This window comes from Cydia fagiglandana, chromosome Z (assembly GCF_963556715.1).
Source record: "Cydia fagiglandana chromosome Z, ilCydFagi1.1, whole genome shotgun sequence".
NCBI classification, from domain to species: domain Eukaryota; kingdom Metazoa; phylum Arthropoda; class Insecta; order Lepidoptera; family Tortricidae; genus Cydia; species Cydia fagiglandana.
This window is the reverse complement of record NC_085959.1, coordinates 12,221,591-12,242,052: the sequence shown is the minus strand read 5'-3', so window position 1 is coordinate 12,242,052 and position 20,462 is coordinate 12,221,591. Positions and strand designations below refer to the sequence as shown.

Genomic DNA, 20,462 nt, shown 5'->3' with positions numbered 1-20,462 from the left:
ATCTTTTGTTCGTGTTTATAGCCGATAGCTCATAGCTTACTAGCTCGCGGTGGGACCAGTGCCTTAACCCAGTGTCAAATTGTAATGGTAACCCTAGTAACTCCAGGATTAAACGGTTAGTCCCGGGTTAGTGAATGGTTGTTTACTATTTAAATATTAAACTATTCACTTATCACTTGAAAAGAATAAGATTCATTTCTGGCACCGTTATCATAATTCAGTGTACATACCGTGTACCAATGACAAGCAGGCTGCAGTGAGAGATGCAGCGTAATTTAGTCACTTCAGAGTGGTTTATTGATATTCATCGCGTTAGCATTGATATACAGTTCCGATTAAGCTTTTACGTTCAACAGCCTGTTAATTTTCTGCCGTTGCCCGTTGGTACGAGAACGTTAACGAGTTGGTAGCTGAACATTTTCAGCGTTCAAGTTTGTCATTCAACTGTGCTGGACGCTCCGATCCAGTTTTGAATGAGAGTCGTTATAAATACTAATACATTTAACGGGTTTGAATTTGCTCAGTGAAACCAGTATTTAGTTACTTTAGCAGATAGTTTATTTGATTTTAACCTTTGTGCTACTTTTACTTTTTTGCTTTTTATGCTACTGTCACACTGTCTCCGACCAATGTCTCAAATTGATTACTGTCAATTCAATCCTCGTTTCATATTTTACTCACTACTCAGTCTTATGGTGTAACGTTGGAAACAAAAAAAGATGCAATTATTGAGACTGCGATTTCAAAAGCGGCAAGTCCGAATCACGCTGTGCATGCCTTGTAAAGGTCACACGTATAAAAAAATTAAAAATTGAGTTGTGCCCTTTATTTCTACTGACGGCAGAATACATAAAAACGAATGTGTAGCTCGCCGATTGCTGACCATCTCGTATAAAAGGATATTTATAGCTTAAGGAGTTACGTTTTTATTATTTATTCCTGTTACCTACCAAGTACTGTACGTATTCTAGTTATTATCGTATCGTGTTAAAAAAAACCCTTTTACACAGTTGATGGACGTACTTATATAATATAAAATGAGTTTGAATTTGAACATCTCGGTTTTACAGGAAACAAGTATTACGGAAATGACGCTTAGTCAAGTAGCCGGCATATTCTACGTGCTGGTGGGCGGGCTGGCGCTGGCGCTGGGCGTGGCGCTGCTGGAGTTCTGCCAGCACGGGCGCGCGGAAGCAGCGCGCGCCAACGTGCCGCTGCGCGCCGCGCTCTCCGCCAAGGCGCGCCTCGCCTCGCGCGCCGACCACAAGCCCTCGCATGCTCACACGCACGCCTCCAGGCAGATGCAGCGCGAGCACGAACGACTCGGGTGGAACGGCGCAGCTTTCGCAGGGGTTAGTATTTTTTTAACTGACACAACAAAATATTAAAACATATTTAGGAAGTTCTATCCAACAGCAAATCGCAGTGGCATTTCGAAATAGATTTAGTTGTAAATAATTATTAAGTTGTTCAGAAATAATTCGATAGGTAACGTAGATACGGTGATTTACGCAAAAACCGAAAAGCTTTTTACCTGCAACCTCTTTTAATCGGGGTTATAAGAGTAGCTAAATGTATAAAATTACTGCATGCCCAGTGTGAACTGTTCGTAGACATAGAATTAGTATTCTTTTGCTTTCTAATTCTTATGAAACTATGAAGGTTCTTTTGTTAAATACCTTCATAGTTTAATAAGAATCATCATGAAAGACTCAGCATTGTTGCTAAGTCTTTCATGATATTTGTGTTCCTATGTAATATTTGTACTTCAAGTACTTCAACATTTTTTGTTTGCCATTTTAGGTATACGTATTTTAATTATGTTATTTTTAAGTTAATCGTATCTTGTTCTGTTTAGTCCAATGACTTTCTACTGGGGAGGGACATTTTGAGACATGTTCATCGGAAGATATATTAGAAGTTCGTAACAGTGTAAAGTAAGTTACTTATTGCTACCCCATGGATTGATGACCTTTGCATCAAAAAACGTTCCTGGATTTTTATGAATATGAATTGTTCTTGTTGAAAATGCTATTGTGACAATGTATCCTAAAACAACTCGAGCATGTTCTCATTCCATTGTTGTCTATGGACCTTTTAAGTTTTTAGTCAATTTCTGTGCAGGGACCGATTTTTGAATTTCGTTCGCTCGATTTCGTCACTCGAAAATCGGTCGAAAACGACGAAATGCTAATTTTTGAAATACGAGCGATATAAATTGGGAATCGAGTGGTATTAACCACTCGTTTTCAATTCTATTAGTAGAATTTAAATGCCTAGTACTGGAGATATTATTGAACGAATTACACGAAATCGAGCGGTCGAAATTCAAAAATCGGTCCAGAGTGTGTCCACGACTGTTCTCTTTCCGCTCAGACACTATACCACGTAACTTAATCTTAAGCAATTGGTATTTTTGCTTTAATTTCCACTAAGTATATTATTATATAATCTCATAATTATGTAATGCACTCCATACAAACGCACAAACAGAAACAAATTAACACACATACAGGTCACAATTATTTATTTTACACATATTTTCCTTCTATTTAAAGTAATTATATTTATTATGAAATGAATGACGCACGGGGGGTATCAATTCCAAATTGAAATAAGTGTTCCGCGAACAATTTGCGCGGAACACTTATTCTTAAAATAAATAATTACTACATTATATAACAGATGTATAGTATCCATATTTACTAATACATTAAATTTGAAGATGTAAAGGTTCCCAAATACTAATAAGATTTGGAGGTGTAAAGTCTCTGTAAGCGTCAAAATTAACATAATATTAAATAAATCACGTCAAGACTATTAAGCTACTTATCAGACAGTAGACAGCCTTATAAATGCTACAGATGTAAAAATTCTCCACGGTCTGAGAAAGATAATAATACCTCTTAACCCTAAACATGTTGAACAAAAATTAAGAAAAAATAATAATTTCATTCTGAAAGTAGCGTTTTCAGGATGTTCGTTAAAACGACCATTGCCACGAACCTTACAGATTGATCACTCCCAAGATTGTCCTAAAAATGGACAACGCTGTCATACAGTTTCAGAAAATAAGGACGAATAAAATATTAAAGGGTATATAAGAAAAGTTTAAATTCTTTAAATAATACACTAGTAAATAATTAGATATAACATTTAATTAAAATGTCGAAAAACCGTATGTGTAACAAAAAAAACACTGTTTTTTCTTCAAGTGTTATTACAAAATGAAACAAAATAGGTATCTTCTTTCCTTGGCGTAATACTACAGTTCCTGGAAAGAATAACTCTACAACTTAAATTATACCTAAATGAGATCAAAATGTTAATATTTATATTTATCACAATAGTTACACTTCATCTATTTCAACTATTGAAAACAAAGAAAAAAAACATGACAACAAAACAATTTTAATGAACTAAACATTAAAAAACTAAATTTAAAATATAACTACTTATAAATTAAACTAATACTTATAATATTATATAAAACTAAAACATACCAATAAATATAGAAAATATAAAAAAAATGCCCCTTCTAAAACCTGCACTATTGAATTCATAATGCTGGCTGCGTTACCTCCCCAGCGATAATTATGCGCTGGGAGACGTAAGCGCCAGCCCTATGGTCTCCCGAGGCATCGACTAGCTGTGTCGACAGGTCGCCCATGGAGGTTGTCATATCCGCCGACCAAAGACCCATTGTCTCCACTGCAAGCGCCGCAAACTCATAATCTTGCAGTAAAGATGAGTATTTGCGGCGCTTAGTTAGACTTTACGAGATCCAAATTTGGTTTTGACTCTGTCAAATTTTGGGGTATGAAATGTAACGAAACATTTATTTTTTTGGATCAAACACAGCCATTGATTGCATTTTAAGCAAGTAATTAGTAATCATTATTTTGCCAGTCTTGCAGAGTTTGCAGCATCCTTGCGAAGTAATATTCGGCAAATGGTTGAGGCCATCCAAACGAACTTTTGCGTCGGTCAGCCTTTTTAAAGCTATATCGTTTCTGTTTTTTGACCTTCGAGTCACTTCGAGTATTCGTTTTTGCAGAATCGATGATGACATGGCCCTAAATTTTTCTGCGCCAGAGTATGACGAGAGAAAGAGTTATTATGCTGTCATGTTTTACTTGGATTATTTTAAAATCACATAGCTTCACTTCATCGTTGTCGGAATTTATAATATAATTCTGTGAATTCTGTCCCAATTCAGAATCTATTTATTTAATGTCAATGAAATCACTGTGCGACATTTCCGTTAGTTTATATGACTTTCAAGTTTTCTTTGCAGTTCGAATAATATGAATAATCGTTACTTCGTAATTTTCCAGTACTTCGCCGCGGGTACGCAGATCGCTCAGGACGACGCTGTACACGCCAGCTTCACGCACGTCTGATCCGCGGAGAAGGGCGGCGCTAACGTGCGCCGCTCCTCGCTCACCAAGCCCGCCAACGCCGTCGATCTGTATCAGCTATAAGCGCAACCGACTCAGAGCCCACTCGCATCTCTAACGTGTCTCTAATAAGTAATATGACACTGCTACTACGCTGCACTGTGTACGTAGGCTAACCCTGACGTTGTAGTGCTGCCAACTCGGTCAAATCGAAGTTATGTTTAATGTAAGAGGTATCATAAAAACTCTGATATTCAACCTCTCAGTGCTAGCCTTGGATATGGCGTGTTAATGCTGTCGCGTAGTGTGTGTTTTTCATTTATTCATCATAATTAAGTAGTTTTAATTAGGTACTTGTTAACGCAGTTTTTAAATTTGCGAAACTGCAAACAACAGCGTAATTCGATTCGTGAGTCAAATAATAATTTTCGAACACCGATGTACCAGTACAACTGACAACATAACGTACCGAAAAGATTAGGTATAACTGAAAAATATTTTCTGCCCCCCTTATTCTATTCATTAACGCGTTACAAGCTTAGTTAATTTATGTTGTATCCCTTTCTTACAAATACACAAGTTAAAATGACGATTTGAGGTATTTTCGCTTTAACTTACCAATAGGTAAGGTACCTACTAAAGCGTGACTTCGGTGGAGTTTAATTTCGGTGTACTGTAACTCTTCTTCTTCCTCTTGTTATCTCGGTATTTTGCCACGGCCAGCTGACCTTCCAAGTGCAAGTGTTATTTATACGTCATAATTTCATAGAAGTTTGACGTTTAAAATAACACTTGCACTGCGTATGCTATCAAAAGCGCTGCAGATTTTTCTTGATGTAACTCTATCAGTTATGTGAAATCGTTTAAGATAGACTCTATTATAGCCATGGCCAGTGAGTATCTGCGTTAGTTGATGGTTATAGTTGTATGTTTACGGAGAAGTTTAATGTCATCCATAGTAGGTGTTTTCCTGTGGTGCTGTCTGTATATATTTTATTATGTGAGGCATATGAGTTGCATCGTATCCGGCTTTTGGAGCATTCCATGAAATTGTCTACCGTTGTCCCGTACAAACGCGAAGTTTCTGAAGATATGCAGGTATAAGAGTTTCCTTTTCTATGACAAATGGTCAAAAATATGCACAGAAAAATAATCGCCTGCTTTAAATGCCGAGAAAAAAGTCGCAACACAGGAAATAAAATGCGTTTGTACGGGACAGCTCGTGGAATGCTCCTTTTGTGGAATGATAGGGGGAATAGTCATAATCCGATGGTTTTTGCAATGTGGCCGCATGCTTGGCCGCGAGATCTGCCCTCTCATTTCCATCAATGTCAGCATGGGCCTTAATCCAGCAGAAATTGATCACCAGACTCCCTGATGTTATGAAGGATTTTGTGTATACTCCTGTTTGCACTACTCCGATTTGAGAGCTCCATCAGTACCGCTTGAGGTCTGAGAAAAGGATGACCTTGCCTAGTTTTTGAGAGTAACACCTGTAGCATGCTCGTTCCAGAGCCAGGCGTTCTATCTGGAAGAGACCGTCAGTTTGTGACGATTGCTAACCGGCCGTTAATGTCAGTCACTAAAGTTTTTATTGATAATCTAACAAAATTACAACATTGTAGGTAGTACTTTAAATTATTTGTTGGCGGCGTGTGAAAGTGAAAACGCCCATTAAGACAAACGATTAAATATTAGCAAATTGAAGCTTGTAACGTGTTTATCAATAAGAGGGTATTTGTTTCACCTAGATTTAGGACTGTACTAGAACATTAAATTTTAAGTATGTCAAATAAGGCTAAGATATGCTTATGTCCATAATATTATAGCTTTATTAATCAAGATGGTAGGTAATTTCGTTAGTTTTTTTTATTATTACTACATATTTAGTAAAATTATGAAATAAGAGGTCCCTTAAGTATTTCGACATTTTAATTTTTTTCGGCTTGGTAGTTTTAACGTACTTAATAGTATTTTTTACATACCTCCTGGTGTAAGGTAACAGCTCTGCTGTCACCTCAATACATATTTTCAATGTTTCGCGTGTTAATACACATATCAAAATTATATTATTTAATTAGGTTATGGATGTTATCTAAGTATGTATTTATCTAAATAAGTAAATATGTATATCGTCGCCTAGTACCCATAGTACAAGCTTATAGGTCGATATATATAAGATTATCCCCGAATTCATTGACTTTAAGCTTACGTGGGGTACTTAAGAGAAACTACAGGGCAAGAGGAACACTTGCAGGTAAAATAAACAGTTAAAGATACATAACAATATTTATAAAATTAAATGATAATTATAAAAATAAACCTAATTATAAATATATTTAATTTCAAAATACTTACGTTATTTAAAATAACTACTTACGCAGAAGGACTTTCCTCATAGGTACGGTTTCTCTTAACCCAAGCAAAATAAAGTAGGTATGTTTCTCTTACCCCACCTTACCTTACAAAATTTATAAATTAGGTACTTAGAAAAGGCGGGCCATCCGGGCACTACAAAGTGGGCCAGTTCATTGGTGAGCAAATGGCGTTAGTGCATTATGTTTCAGTGGAAGACAAATATTGGTATTTTAATCATAAATATGCAAAATAAACCATAACAATACAACTGTCAGTTGCCTCAGTATATTTAGGAGGTATCGATTTAGTCATCGTATTCAGGTGCCTATATCAGGTAACTTTTCTAGAAATTCAGATGATAAAATGTAGGAAAAATAAAACGTCGTCATTTAAATAAATTATAAAACTATTTAAAGCGTACTTAGTTAGTACTAGTATAAATATAATTATTACAAGATAAATAATTTTATTTATTTAGAATTATGATTTCACCCGTTTGTTAAAACCAACCCTACACATGATTATATTTATGTTAATAATAATATTAAAAACGCAGTTGTGTTTCATATTGTAATAAATTAAAACACTATTACGACAGGTTATAATTACCATTTCTACGTAGGTAATTATCAGTGGATCATTTAAGGAAAAATACTGTATATAGGTACCTACATATATGTATATTATTAAAAATATATGTTCCTTGAATATTAAGACTACGTCAGTAAGTAATTTGGCATTTACATATATAATTATATATATATAGAATAATGTTGTAATTATTCAAGTTTCAAGTAGCTGTGAGTATTTATTCTTTTTACTCCTTATTCAATATACCTAGTATCAAATATTGGTTGGATAAACATTATGTTGTGTGCCAAAATTCAGTGTTCCAATAAAAATATATCATAAAAAGACAACATGAATGAGAAACGCGTGTTCAATATTTGTAAAAGCAATATTAAATTAGTGCCAAGATACAAAAACAAAATCTTGTTCAAGTAATTTAAATGTGTTTTTGAATATGAATATTTAAGTAATTTGTGTTTCATATAACGATAATTTAGAAAGCTAGTATAGTTAGTTGTATGTAGATGGATAATACCGATGTTGGCTATTGAGATATAATATAATATTAAATTTATACAAACGGTCAATGCCAATCATCCTAAATAGTTTCATGATTAATAGCACTAAATTTAAAACTTATGAAAAGTAGACTTTCCGAATACAAGTAAATATTTTTTTTATGAAATAGAAATCATTTATTTGCGAACCATGGTACATAGTTGGTACTATAAAAATAGAATCACATGGCACCCTATAAAGGGTATAGCAAGTATTCTTATAGCTAGGTAGGACTACTTTGTATAGTGAATCCTGAGATCTGATGTTAAATAAAATCACATAAGAATCCTTTAAAGTGATTTTGATAAATATTTAAATCATAAAAATGGTGAAATACCTAGTACGTTCAAATAGTTAATAGTAACAAATTTATATAAAACGTTCTATACCTAACTACTACAGCTTTTGAATTCACTGCTTAACAGTTAATTGGCTGTATTGATAATCTAAATGTACGGATAGTAGCTAAAATAAAATACATATAATTAATTCAATATCGTGAAGCTAGCTGAGAAAAAAAAATTGGTGATTCATAATCTTATACGTGTCTTGAAGCATTATCTTACCTTGTATGGTAAAAGGAGCCACTACTTGGTTAGAAAAAAACTCGCATCTCACTCATACTGCTACTCAAAGTTGAAACGCAGTAACTCTGTATGCACATCCCATATATAGTTACCACGTTTTTTCTTTTCATTTATGTTCGTTATCTTTTCGAGTTTTTTTTCTAAGAAGTTGCGATTTGCATGTACTCGTCTTCATCTCACTTATCAATATAATATGTCATTGTTAATAGGTTGGTTTGATTTTTTCTCTGTCCTCTAATCCAATCGCCGTTCAAGGGTCTATTTCTATATAATAATAACTAATAAACTCATATAGGTACTATTAGTTTATGAGTTTATTAGTTATTAAAGTCAACTAAAAACACCCCACCTACTCCAACTGACAAATTGGCGGTTACAATATTTTTACTTCCACCTACTCCTTTTAGTCTTTCTACTTTTATTTCATTACTTGTCGCGTCTTAGAAATAGGCTGTTGGTAGGATGTTGAACTCTTTGGTGAAGTTCTTCAGGTACCTACTTGTTGGATACATCGGCGTGGAATCAGAGAAGTACCTTCCAGTTGGCGCCAGTTGGCTGCCAGTCTGCAACGTTTGAGCTATAACGTCTTATGTTTTTACGTACGTCTATATGTTTCCCTAGATCGAACTCTTTGGTGAATTTCTTCAGGCACTTGCAGCAGCAGGGGCTGCTGGGATACTTCCGTGTGGTCGGGAAATAGCAGTTGGAACTCGTCAATATTCGCCAACATAATTATTTCATATTATCTAAGTATGAATTTGTATTATAAAAGCATTTTTCCTGTAGCCATTCAACCAATTTGATTTTAAAATAGTGACTGGTCTATAGTTTAATAGCGTCAGGTAAGTAATCGATTGTACAGGTCTAAACACCTGTATAAACAATTTTTATTTTATAAATTGTAGTGTGACAGTCATAAATGGGAGCGGGAGCAGATTAAATCTTATTATCAAGGGTTTGCACCTGTCAAGAAACCATGCGTTATCTAAGGCGCGGATACACCTTTTCTTTAGCTTAAAAAGTCTTTCTATCTCTACGGAGATTCCCTAAAGTAATAAAAAACCGTAGCTTACCTACAACTTAGGAAACGTAGCCATGGTACGCTGTAAAAGCTGCTTCAACTGATACTCGTACGGTTTGTCTCAGTTTCTAGGGGGCAAAAACAAATCTCTCCAATTTTTAGCAGACATGGTCTAAGTGCATTTTCCAGTTTAAGTTTTTATCAATGTTATAACCTACAAATGTCTACAGTGTCATCTAACTCTAGGTAACTACATACGTATTGTCATATTTAATTTGAATAGGCGGTGGATTTGCGTTATAGGAACTAAATTGAATAGCTTTCGTCTCGATTGCGTCCGCTAATGTATTAAGTATATACTCTATTTTGGAACTCGGATATGTTTTTGTTATCACCTTTTATTACGACTCAACAGTCGTCAGCGAAAATAATGCAGTCTTTGTCCTATCCAATCCGGCAAGTCATTTATGGCAATAAGGAAAAGCAATCAAATGGACCAAGAATGCTGATATCACGGATACCTTGACTAAGTTTTTTACGGAATGTACCTTACAAAATCGGAAAGGGTGTTAATAGCCATCACTAGTTTTCATCTGTATTGTATTGTATATCTGCAAACAAACCTCTCTTACAATCCTTTTGAAATTGTCAAATTTTTCTTGTAGCTGTTTCAGGCGTTTCAGGTTCCTCGGGCGTGAGCTTTGAGCATTGTATTCAGTTTCGATCAACTGCCACACGCTTTTATTACAAGCTTTTATTTAGTTTCACCTGTCCCGTTGTCGGTTTGTAATCAAATCTTGCAAGTTAAGGTGCAGTGAGTTCAGAAAATGGAGTTTTTTAAAAGCCGTAGCTCTTTTTTGGATCACGATACAGCTGCCATACATTCAATTAGCAAACTTGAGGGCTTTTTCTACTGACTACCGGGATTAGAATCCTAAGTTTTTGACTTTTGCTCGATAGAAAACGATCACGAACATAGGTCTAAAACGGACTTTAAAGATTCGTAACAATTTGTGCACAAAAGATAAAATTATGAAAACTGCTTCTAATAACGCGCAATTGTATGCTTGAGCGACTACCAGGATTACTTTTTTTTTTGATTTAACATTCAATAAATAAGTTCAAAAACATGATATCAGCGGTTCCGTGCACGCAATTTCTTTGATCAGATGCCCGCTGGGCTTGGATCAAAGCACACGTATCGCGAATTTAATTAAAATGACAGCTGGTTTTGGCATTTATTTCGACATTAAATCATATACGTACACGAAAAAGTATACCAGTAGACAAATTGTATTTAAAAAACAGGGTAAATAAATTACCATCACGTGGAGCTCGAGTCTCATCTTAAATTTGATTTATTGTTGTTTACGGGGCATAATGGTTGAAAGACGCAGTAAACTATCTTAAAACAATACGATTCCAATATCATTTAAGTAATTTGCTCCTTGAAACCTAGCTTAAAATGAAAAAAGTTTAAAGACTCATACTTACTGATTGGAGTTAATTTTCATTATGCTGGTATTACCTTATTGCGTCATTTTAAAAACATATACTCATGTGACTTATGTACGTCAACGTCAAGGAACTGTGATGACAATTTTGTGATCTTGTATTTATGTTAGAGAACTTTTGATTTTCAAATATTATACGGAACGTAATGTAAATATTTCGTGTACTACCTACTTGCAAATCTTGCAGTGGTACACCTATTAACACATTCAACACCAAGAACCCGACTGTCGGGTACACTGTTCGTAGCGACTACGCGCTACATACGACGAAACCGTGGCTACGCGCTACGAGCGTAACCCGTAGCACTTAGTGGTAATGAATGTGTTAAGTTGCTGTGAGGTTCGCCTAGATGTATAGTGCGGTTATGTGCTGTTCTGCAAACCTTCATGAAATCAAGAATAAATAAACGGCTATGGTCTAGCCTCAGTCCTAGCGAGTTTTTACGGCTTTGAGATCGAGATACCTACGAGGCTTACAGGTCAATACCGCTGCGCGGCCTGGTTTCTGTTTGGCTATGGATCGAGTGTTATAAAAATTTACTATCAAATAAAACAAAGTTTATACTTCAATGATATTTTGTGCATATTTATTTTATACTACGTCGGTGACAAGCATACGACCCGTCAATGGTAAGCAGTCTCCGTACCCTATGGACGCCTGCAACTCCAACACTATGAGCAGGGGGTCTAGTATTATTTGGCTGCGGTTTTCTGTAAGCCCTACCACACAAATTCACAGTGCCCATAATTCTCTTTTGGACGCGGTTCAAGGACATACCCCTATCCATGTGTCTTAGGTATTTTCGTACTAAATAGAAATACCTAGAACATAATATAACCGTAAATTGAAAACATACAATTATTCTACTAAGGCTGATGTTTCGCATACTTACACAAGGGAGCGGCGTACGGATCCACATCAGGACGATAACCTCACTTACCTCCCTACAGTTCGTTTTTTTTAGCATTAGAAAGAACTTGCAAGAAGGTAAGCGATTTTGACATGTTTTTTAATTGAAAAACGCTATTTAAAAATCAAAAACTATTACTTATGAAAGCAGAAGAATATAAATGAACGTATTAGATTCATAATTGTTACATATTTGCCGTAACTTTACTCATTTATAAAATGTGTTTTTCAATTAAAAGACACATCAAGATTGTTTACCTTATTTCTAATGCTAAAAAAAAACGAAGTATAGAGTCAGATCCTGGCGAAGAGCAGTGGAAGTTTGTATGGAGAATCAATAGCCCCTGGACTGATTTAGATGAAATTTGGTATGGATATTATATGTAGTTTGATTTGTGAGGAAGGACATATACTCGTGTGCATTCCCGAAGTAATCACGTAAGTAAAAAGGGAGTAGAAGTTTGTAAGTAAGTGTTTAAGTTTAATTCCCTTGTAGGGACTATGACGTCCACTAGCGTTTATCTCGAACAACGAATAACATTGATAATTTAATCTACAACGCAACGAGTGCTTTTAGTTTTTTTTGTCCTACAATTATAAAGCAAAGAAATATACCTACCTACGCTCGTGGACAGAATAGTCCCTATGACGGAATTAGCCAAATTGACCTTACGTTTGTATGGGGAATCAATAAAAAGCAGATTGGGTAAAAAAATAAGCAACTTACACAAATTACAAATTCCATTTATTATCCTATGATTTCACTGTCATTTTACAAGTTCTACGAAGGAAATGTTAAATTTTAATACTTGTTTGACCGCAGTCACATGCACCAAATTATTTTAAAACGTATTTTAAATTTAAAATGAAAACGCAACAAGTAGGTACATATGAAATCTGAAGCACGTGGCATTTTATGGAGGTGATACCAGCCAAATCAAACCGAGTTGGCAAACCGCGGCTCGAGAAACGAACGAGGTTTTGAGATAAAATTACGCCTCTTATTAGTTTTTTAATATCTACGAAATAAATGATTACATGACTACTTCTTAAAAGTTTCATAAAAAAATATTATATCATATTTTTAGGTACGTAATAAATAAAAGTTCGTATGGCGTAAGTTTTATCAAGGAGTAGTAAAATAATAAAGACTGTTAATCTCCATACAACACCGCATACTTTGTTACTGTAGTAGATAGCGCCATTAATTATAACTGAATTTTAGGTTGGCGCTTATGAGAACTGTCACGTTACTGCAATTTATAACCTCGAAACAAGTATGTAGGCCAGTCAAAATTAGATTTTTTCCAGGAATTAATTCCCAGCAAGCTGGAATTCGTCTTAACCCTTTACCTACCGCATGGATTTTTTATTTTCCCCGAATTATTGAATTCAAATATGTAATAAAACACTATAAACGTAAGATAAAAAAATATTGCGAATAAAATCTATATTCGATCCAATTAAAATATCCAATATTAAATTACAAGTTGTACCAAATTTGGAACTATATGTATTCGTGCCTAAGCGGAGCCCGATTATTAAACTGGCCAAATTTGGAACTGTATGCAATATATGTATGGAATTGTAGGTTAAAAAAGTAAGTAGTAATTTTAATATAAATGCTTACACGTTTTTCACCAGTGTCTGATCTACAACAACTGGTAGCAAAATTGTAATTGATGTTGGGTTCCTTCTGCATCGAGTGGTTTTGTCAATCCAAGGTAAAATGTAGGTATCTCCCAAGTCTCCCAAAATTTATATACAGCTCCTGGGATGGAGCAAACTCGGAGTATACGCATTTAGGCCCAAATGAAAGTTTAAAATGATTTACAACTTGCTGCGACATCAAAACGCTTTTTTTGGATTTAACTGGCCTAATAGGCTATCACAGGCCATGATTTTGCTTCTTAGAGCATTTATTAACTGGAGACGTCATGGCTGTCATTATCTGTATAAAACAGTCTGCCGATTTTTGCAGGACAGGGGACGTCAAATGTATTGCTATTTCTACAAGGTTTATACGTAACGTACAAATAGCATGTCAGTCCATACAAAAGTTTGCACAATTTGTACAAGGTTTTTGGCAGAGGGGTAAGCTCTTAATGGAGACTTCAGTTATTAAATGCTCTAAGTTTTCCTTTAATATCGGTAAAGCGGTCTTGCTTAAGAGATAACGACAATTCGTGAGAAAATTTGTTTTTGTAATAACAACGCATTTTTCGCTGCGATGCTGCCACTATGTGACTTGGTTTAGAATTTTAGATATCTCGTACCTACTGACAGACATTCTAGTTTAAAAGGAAACTCACTATTTTTATCAGTAAGTAATAAAAAACTTTACTTATTCGTTATTTTTTTGTTCGCCAAGACGTAATTTTTTTTTTCAATTTGATAAAATCTCTTAACATTTTCTCCTTATGACTTCAGGAATGCGTGGTTAAAATCCGTCGGATGTACCTAATATAATCTAAACACACATCGGCAGCTTTCCGGTGAAGTTTTCGATTACCAGCCACTAGGTATTGGAATTTTGTTTTTAAAACTAAATTTAATGATGTTTTTTGACATTTATGTTAGACATTCGCCGACTAAGATTGCAGCTGAGGTTCGTTTAGAAGATGCTCCTCTAATCGGCATACCTCTTGTTTGCTGCGAATCGACTAATTCTGGCAATAAATGATCCATATAGAAGTCCACGAGCTTTTTCTCCATGTGTTGTGACCAGAACTCATCATCTCTATCAATATAAATGACTTCCATGGGTTGTCCTTCTCCTCCCCAAATTCCAAAAATGCATCTTTTCCGGCCAGATATGTGCAACTGTCCCTGGGCTTGGTAATACCAGTTGCTATTTTTATTAACTATGGTCGTCCCAGTTTTTTTATTATGTTTTAAAATTTGGATTTTATTATCTTTTACGGAATCTGCAAAACCTTTCTTGAAAGCAGCTACAGGACATTTCACTTCTACTATATCATTGTTTCCGACAATTCCATCAGGAGTGGCTCCTAAAAACGAAAACTGTTCATCTATGAATAGTCCGCAAGGTTCTATTAATAAGTTTTCTTGCTTGGCCAACTGTTGGAGCGCAGTATCTTCATGTTTGATGCCATGGGCGACTGATGCAACATGAGCAATATTTGTCTTATACAATATGTTCTTCACAAAATTTGCGGGGTTCCCAGTTTTTCGTCGGATTACTTGGCCAAAATTTGACGCCGTCAGCATATTCCTTCTTAACTCTAGCCACTCACTACTGTCTCGTTGTAATATAGTGTTAATTTGAATTGCGTGGCGATCGGAAGTGACATCTTTTAAATTCTTTAGGAATGCTTGTTTGGCTAGATCGAGATCCGAATTAGACATGTCAGGGGCAGCACTGTTGGGTCCATAGTCATGGTCAACTTTTGTATTCTTCAGTAATTGGTGTTTTCTATTTTTTTTTTCTGGGCATCACGTTTGATTGTAACCGCTTCAGTTTTCGTTTTGCTTCCATTTTTTTTAAGACCTGAGATTTAGGACTATGACCTAAAATTTTTTTATGGACTGATTTCAGGGCGTTCCCGGTGTTATATGCAACAACAGCGGCAGAGCATCTGGCTTGATACGATCCGCGCAGAGCAAAGTTGATACGTTTACCGCCAATGAACTTTGCTACTATGCTGTTAAACCTTTCTACGGGATTCGTATCAACGTCTTCGATTAGACTGCGTGATTTAAGTGCGACGTCGTTGATGATAGTTTTAATCCGCAGCCACAACGAAGTACGCTCTAACTCAGCTGATGTGCTGGATAAAAGAGATTTGTCCTTAGAGCAGTAGTGGTCGTCACATTGTCTGTGGTCACCGAATGCGTGATTTATGGATTGAGATATATCTTTATATAGATCTTTAATAGCCTGAACCTTGTCTAATTGGTTTTTTTGGTGCTTTATTGAAGATGATATCACTTTTCTTATGCTCTTAACTTTGTTATCATTGATAAACTTTCTATGTGCCAAAGGATATCTCGTATCTTTTGGGACTTTCCGCAGTTTATTGCACAAGTTTCGCAGAACATGATTCCGACACTCAATTTTACCGACCACATGATTGGGGTATGGATTTGATTCTTGTAATTTGGCATACATAGAACAATCTCCATCAGCGATAATATTTGCATACATAATACCGTACATTTCAATGGAACTTTTAAATCCTTCGCGTATTATGTCTGCTTCCATCCCACTGGACGAACCTTCGTAATTTTTGTAGCAACAATGGTCTTTCGGTGCAACGCCTTTTTTATCAGCCCGACTACATACGAGGCAATATTTATTTTTAACTCCTATATACAACACTTCTCCAAACCTTCTTCCTACTATGGCGGCTACTCCTGATAATGCCCGATAGTTATTTCCATAGGACCGGGTAGACCAGGCTCCATCTACGTAAACGTCAATCATAGGTATGCCATTTTTTGTTTTTCCCTCCATAGATAAGATAAAGATAAAAGATAAAAAATAGTTTATTCAAGTAGGCATATTACAATGCGCTTATGAACGTCAAATAAACCTTTACCGGCTCCAACCGTACACCTCTGCCCCGAGAAGATTTAAATCCCCCCTCAATTGGAGGAGGGTATCCCAATATGGGATCGGCAACAAACTCGGCGGGACACATCTTTTCAAAACATTATTACATCTTATAATTAACATGCATTACGAGTAATTAATACAATTTAAATTACTATAGAATTCATGCAATTATACTCAGTGAGTACATAACTTTATAGAATTTGATATAAAAAATAAACATATATGCACATGAAATCACAAATACGTAGCTCTTTCAGAAAACAAATCAAATCTTACAAAAGGAAAAGAAAATAAAATCAATAAAAGAAATGAGAATACATATTATATGAATCTAACTGATTGTTATGAGATGCTTTCATACAATTTGATGTGCTTTCTTACCTGAGCTGAGTCACCTTTAACTCTACACATAATACAATGTTTTTAATTGCTACTTGTCGTTATTACAGTTTATGGTTTGGACCATGCATGTTTGTCTGTCAAGTAGTCCTCGACTCTGTAATAAGCCTTCAACATCAATGACTTTTTTAAGTAATTCTTAAGAGCTGGAAAGGGTAATCTTAAAGCATCCTCAGGTAACTTGTTATAAAAATGAATGCATTGCCCAACGAATGACTTCTGTACTTTACGAACACGAAACTTTCTGATAGCAAGCTTATTTTTATTTCTAGTATTATAGTTATGGACATCAGAATTCTTAGTGAAGGAGTCTAGATTCTTAACAACATAAATAATACTATCATATATGTATTGGGAAGCTACAGTTAAAATATTAATTTCTTTAAAAAGTTCTCTTAATGATTCACGCACCCTTAAATTATATATAGAACGAATGGCTCTCTTTTGTAAGACAAATATAGTCTGTATGTCAGCTGCTTTGCCCCAAACCAGAATACCATATGACATTACACTATGAAAATAACTATAATAAACAAGGCGAGCTGTCTCAACATTAGTCAATTGTCTAATTCTCCTCACAGCGTAAGCGGCCGAACTTAATTTGTTTGCTAGTGTTCTTATATGAGGACTCCATTGTAGATTTTTGTCCAATGTTAAACCAAGAAACAGTGCTTTATCTACCATCTCTAAGCATTCATTATTCAAAAGTATCTTAGTATCGACTGGTTTAACATTCGGCAAAGAAAATCGAATGCATTTAGTTTTCTTAGCATTAAGAAGCAAATTGTTCATAGTAAACCAGTTTAGTACATTAACGAGTGTGCTGTTAATTACACTGTAATCGGTAGATTTACGATCAACCTTAAAAAGTAATGATGTGTCATCAGCAAAAAGAACAATTTCACAAAGATTTTCTACTACACATGGCAAATCATTTATATAAACCAAAAACAGGAATGGACCCAAAATAGAACCTTGTGGCACTCCTAATTGGACTACAGTACCGCTAGACCGGGTTTTGTTTACAACAACTGTTTGTGTTCTGTTGCTAAGGTAAGAAGACATAAAGTTTAGGGCATTTACTGACAGACCATAGTGTTCTAATTTCAAAATGAGCGTTCCATGATCCACACAATCAAATGCTTTAGAAAGATCACAAAATATGCCAATTGCATCACAAGAATTTTCCCAAATATCATAAATATGTTTAATAAGTACCGAAGCAGCATCGGTCGTGGAACGGCCCTTTGTGAAACCAAACTGATTGCTTGTGAGTAAAGTATGTCTGTTGAAGTGACCCAGTAGATCATTTAACATTAACTTTTCAAAAACTTTACTTAGTACAGGAAGTATTGATATTGGACGGTAATTAGCCATATCACTCGAATCACCCGATTTAAAAAGAGGTATGACTTTGCTATATTTCATAAGATCTGGAAAGACTCCTTGTGAAATTGAAATATTATAAATTACGGCTAAGTAAGGCGCTATTACGTCCAAGACATGACTAATGACTCTAACGGATGTTCCCCATAAGTCTTCCGTTTTCTTTAAATTGAGTGACTTGAATGTTTTAACAATAATTGCTGAATCTACTAGACTAAACTCAAAGTTAATATTACATTTCTTAACATTAGCACAAAGTAAGGAATGAGCTCGAGACGAAGATGAATGTAGACATTTCGTGGTATTAATAGCTATTTTAGAAAAATAATCTTCGAATGCCGAGGCAACATCGTTGTTTGACATGGTCTGTTGTTTATCCGAGACAATGTTGACTTGACAATCGCGTGATTTACATTTACCAGCTTCCTTATTTATAATATTCCATGTTGTCTTCACTTTGTTGTCCGACACTTTCAGTTTAGAACTTGTATAGTTTGCTTTGGCTGTTAAACACACTCTCTTGAAGATTTTTGAGTAGTTCCTCACATAGTCCAGGAAATCTGTATTTTTGTTCAGCTCTCTCTCACTATAAAGTTCATAAAGCCTTTTTCTACTTTTATAAATGCCTGCAGTAGCCCATTCACTAAACTTTGTTCTAGTTTTTGACCCACTAATAGCTTTCATACTGAAATTTTGATTAAAATGATAAAGAATTACGTTAAAAACATCTTCATACAAATTATTACAGTTGTAATGTGAAAATGGTAACCTACAAAGACTTTTTTGAATTTCATTTTAGAATAATTCCAAGCGACCACTAGTAATGGGTCTATATGTTATTGTTTGTGGAGTATCACGAATATCGCTTAAGAAAACAGCCCTTTGACCGCTATGATCAGAATAAAAACAGTTAAATATTTGCTTATCTATACATTCACAATTACAAAATATATTATCCAGACATGTTGCACTAGTTACCCCTACCCGAGTAGGTTCAAGAAACAAGTTAAATAAATTGAATGATTTAAACAAACACAGCATTTTAACAGTGTTACTAGAGGACTCGAGCAAGTTAACATTAAAATCTCCACAGACTATAACATGTTTTTGGCCCTTACATACTAATTTCAGCACACTTTCCATTGTAGTTTCAAATGTGCTGAAGTCAGCTGATGGTGGTCTGTAAACACATACAATAATATATTTTTCTAATTCTACACAGGAAATTTCGATAATTCTTTCTATGGAATAATTTACAATATCTTTACGCTCTTTAGATTTCATGCAATTTTTAACAATTATCAGGGAACCACCATGAACAGCAGACTGTCTAGCAAAAAAACTGACTAATTTAAAGTTAACAAAATCAAATAAAAACTGCCCATCTTTCAGCCAATGTTCAGTGATACACATAACTTCAACATTATTATTATCTAAAAATAAACCTATTTCTAATTCTTTGCTGGAAAAACCCTGAATATTCTGGTGAATAATATTCATACTCAGGCGTTTTTCCGCTGTCTTACAATCTAGTTTAAATTTGGCATGGGGTCCTTGACTTTGTCAGCTGACTGAGAATTAGCTATAACACTACTAAATCTATTTGGCTCAATATTATAGGCCAATAAATCCACTAGGTATACAAAATATTTCTTTGGCAGAAATACCTTCCTTGGAGCTAGCATGAAGCGCTCAATGAATTTATTTAAGTCAAAGAAATGGTACTTTTTATTGACAGATATGGCATGGTACATCAAAGAATTGTAGTGTGCTACTTTACTATTATAGTCATAAGACATATTCTCTGCATAAGGCAGTGCACATAAAATGATTTTCCCCACACCAGATTTTTCAATAATACTTAAAGTGGACATCAACTTATCTATGCTAGGCTTATCTACATTAAGGCTATTTCCTAATAAAATTACAAGTGTAGTACTGCTATCATAACATCCCTTTGAAATAAGGTCACACAAGTGAGACAAAGTAATGTTTTGATAACAGTAATTTGAGACTTTCTGCTCTAATCTGTAGCTTAATAATGGGCCCATTCCTAGCCCAATCTGATCTGAAAAAACAACAGTCTTACTGACTGCTCTAGGGGGCTGTGTGACTACTGGTACAGCTGGCCTAGAAGTGTTGAGGGCCACATCGGCTTCAACAACTTTTGCTGGTGGCAT

The 20,462-nt window shown here is 35.1% G+C and overlaps 1 protein-coding gene across 1 annotated transcript in view; it reads left to right on the top strand.

Moving 5' to 3' along the window:
• Positions 1-4,712, top strand: part of LOC134678300 (glutamate receptor 1) — an 82,845-nt gene extending 78,133 nt beyond the window's left edge. Inside the window, exons 17-18 of the mRNA XM_063536794.1 lie at positions 1,071-1,352; positions 4,338-4,712. Of these exons, the coding sequence (XP_063392864.1) occupies positions 1,071-1,352; positions 4,338-4,403 (348 nt within the window). The 3' untranslated portion in view covers positions 4,404-4,712. The remainder of the gene's footprint in view (positions 1-1,070; positions 1,353-4,337) is intronic.
• Positions 4,713-20,462: the final 15,750 nt, after the last annotated feature.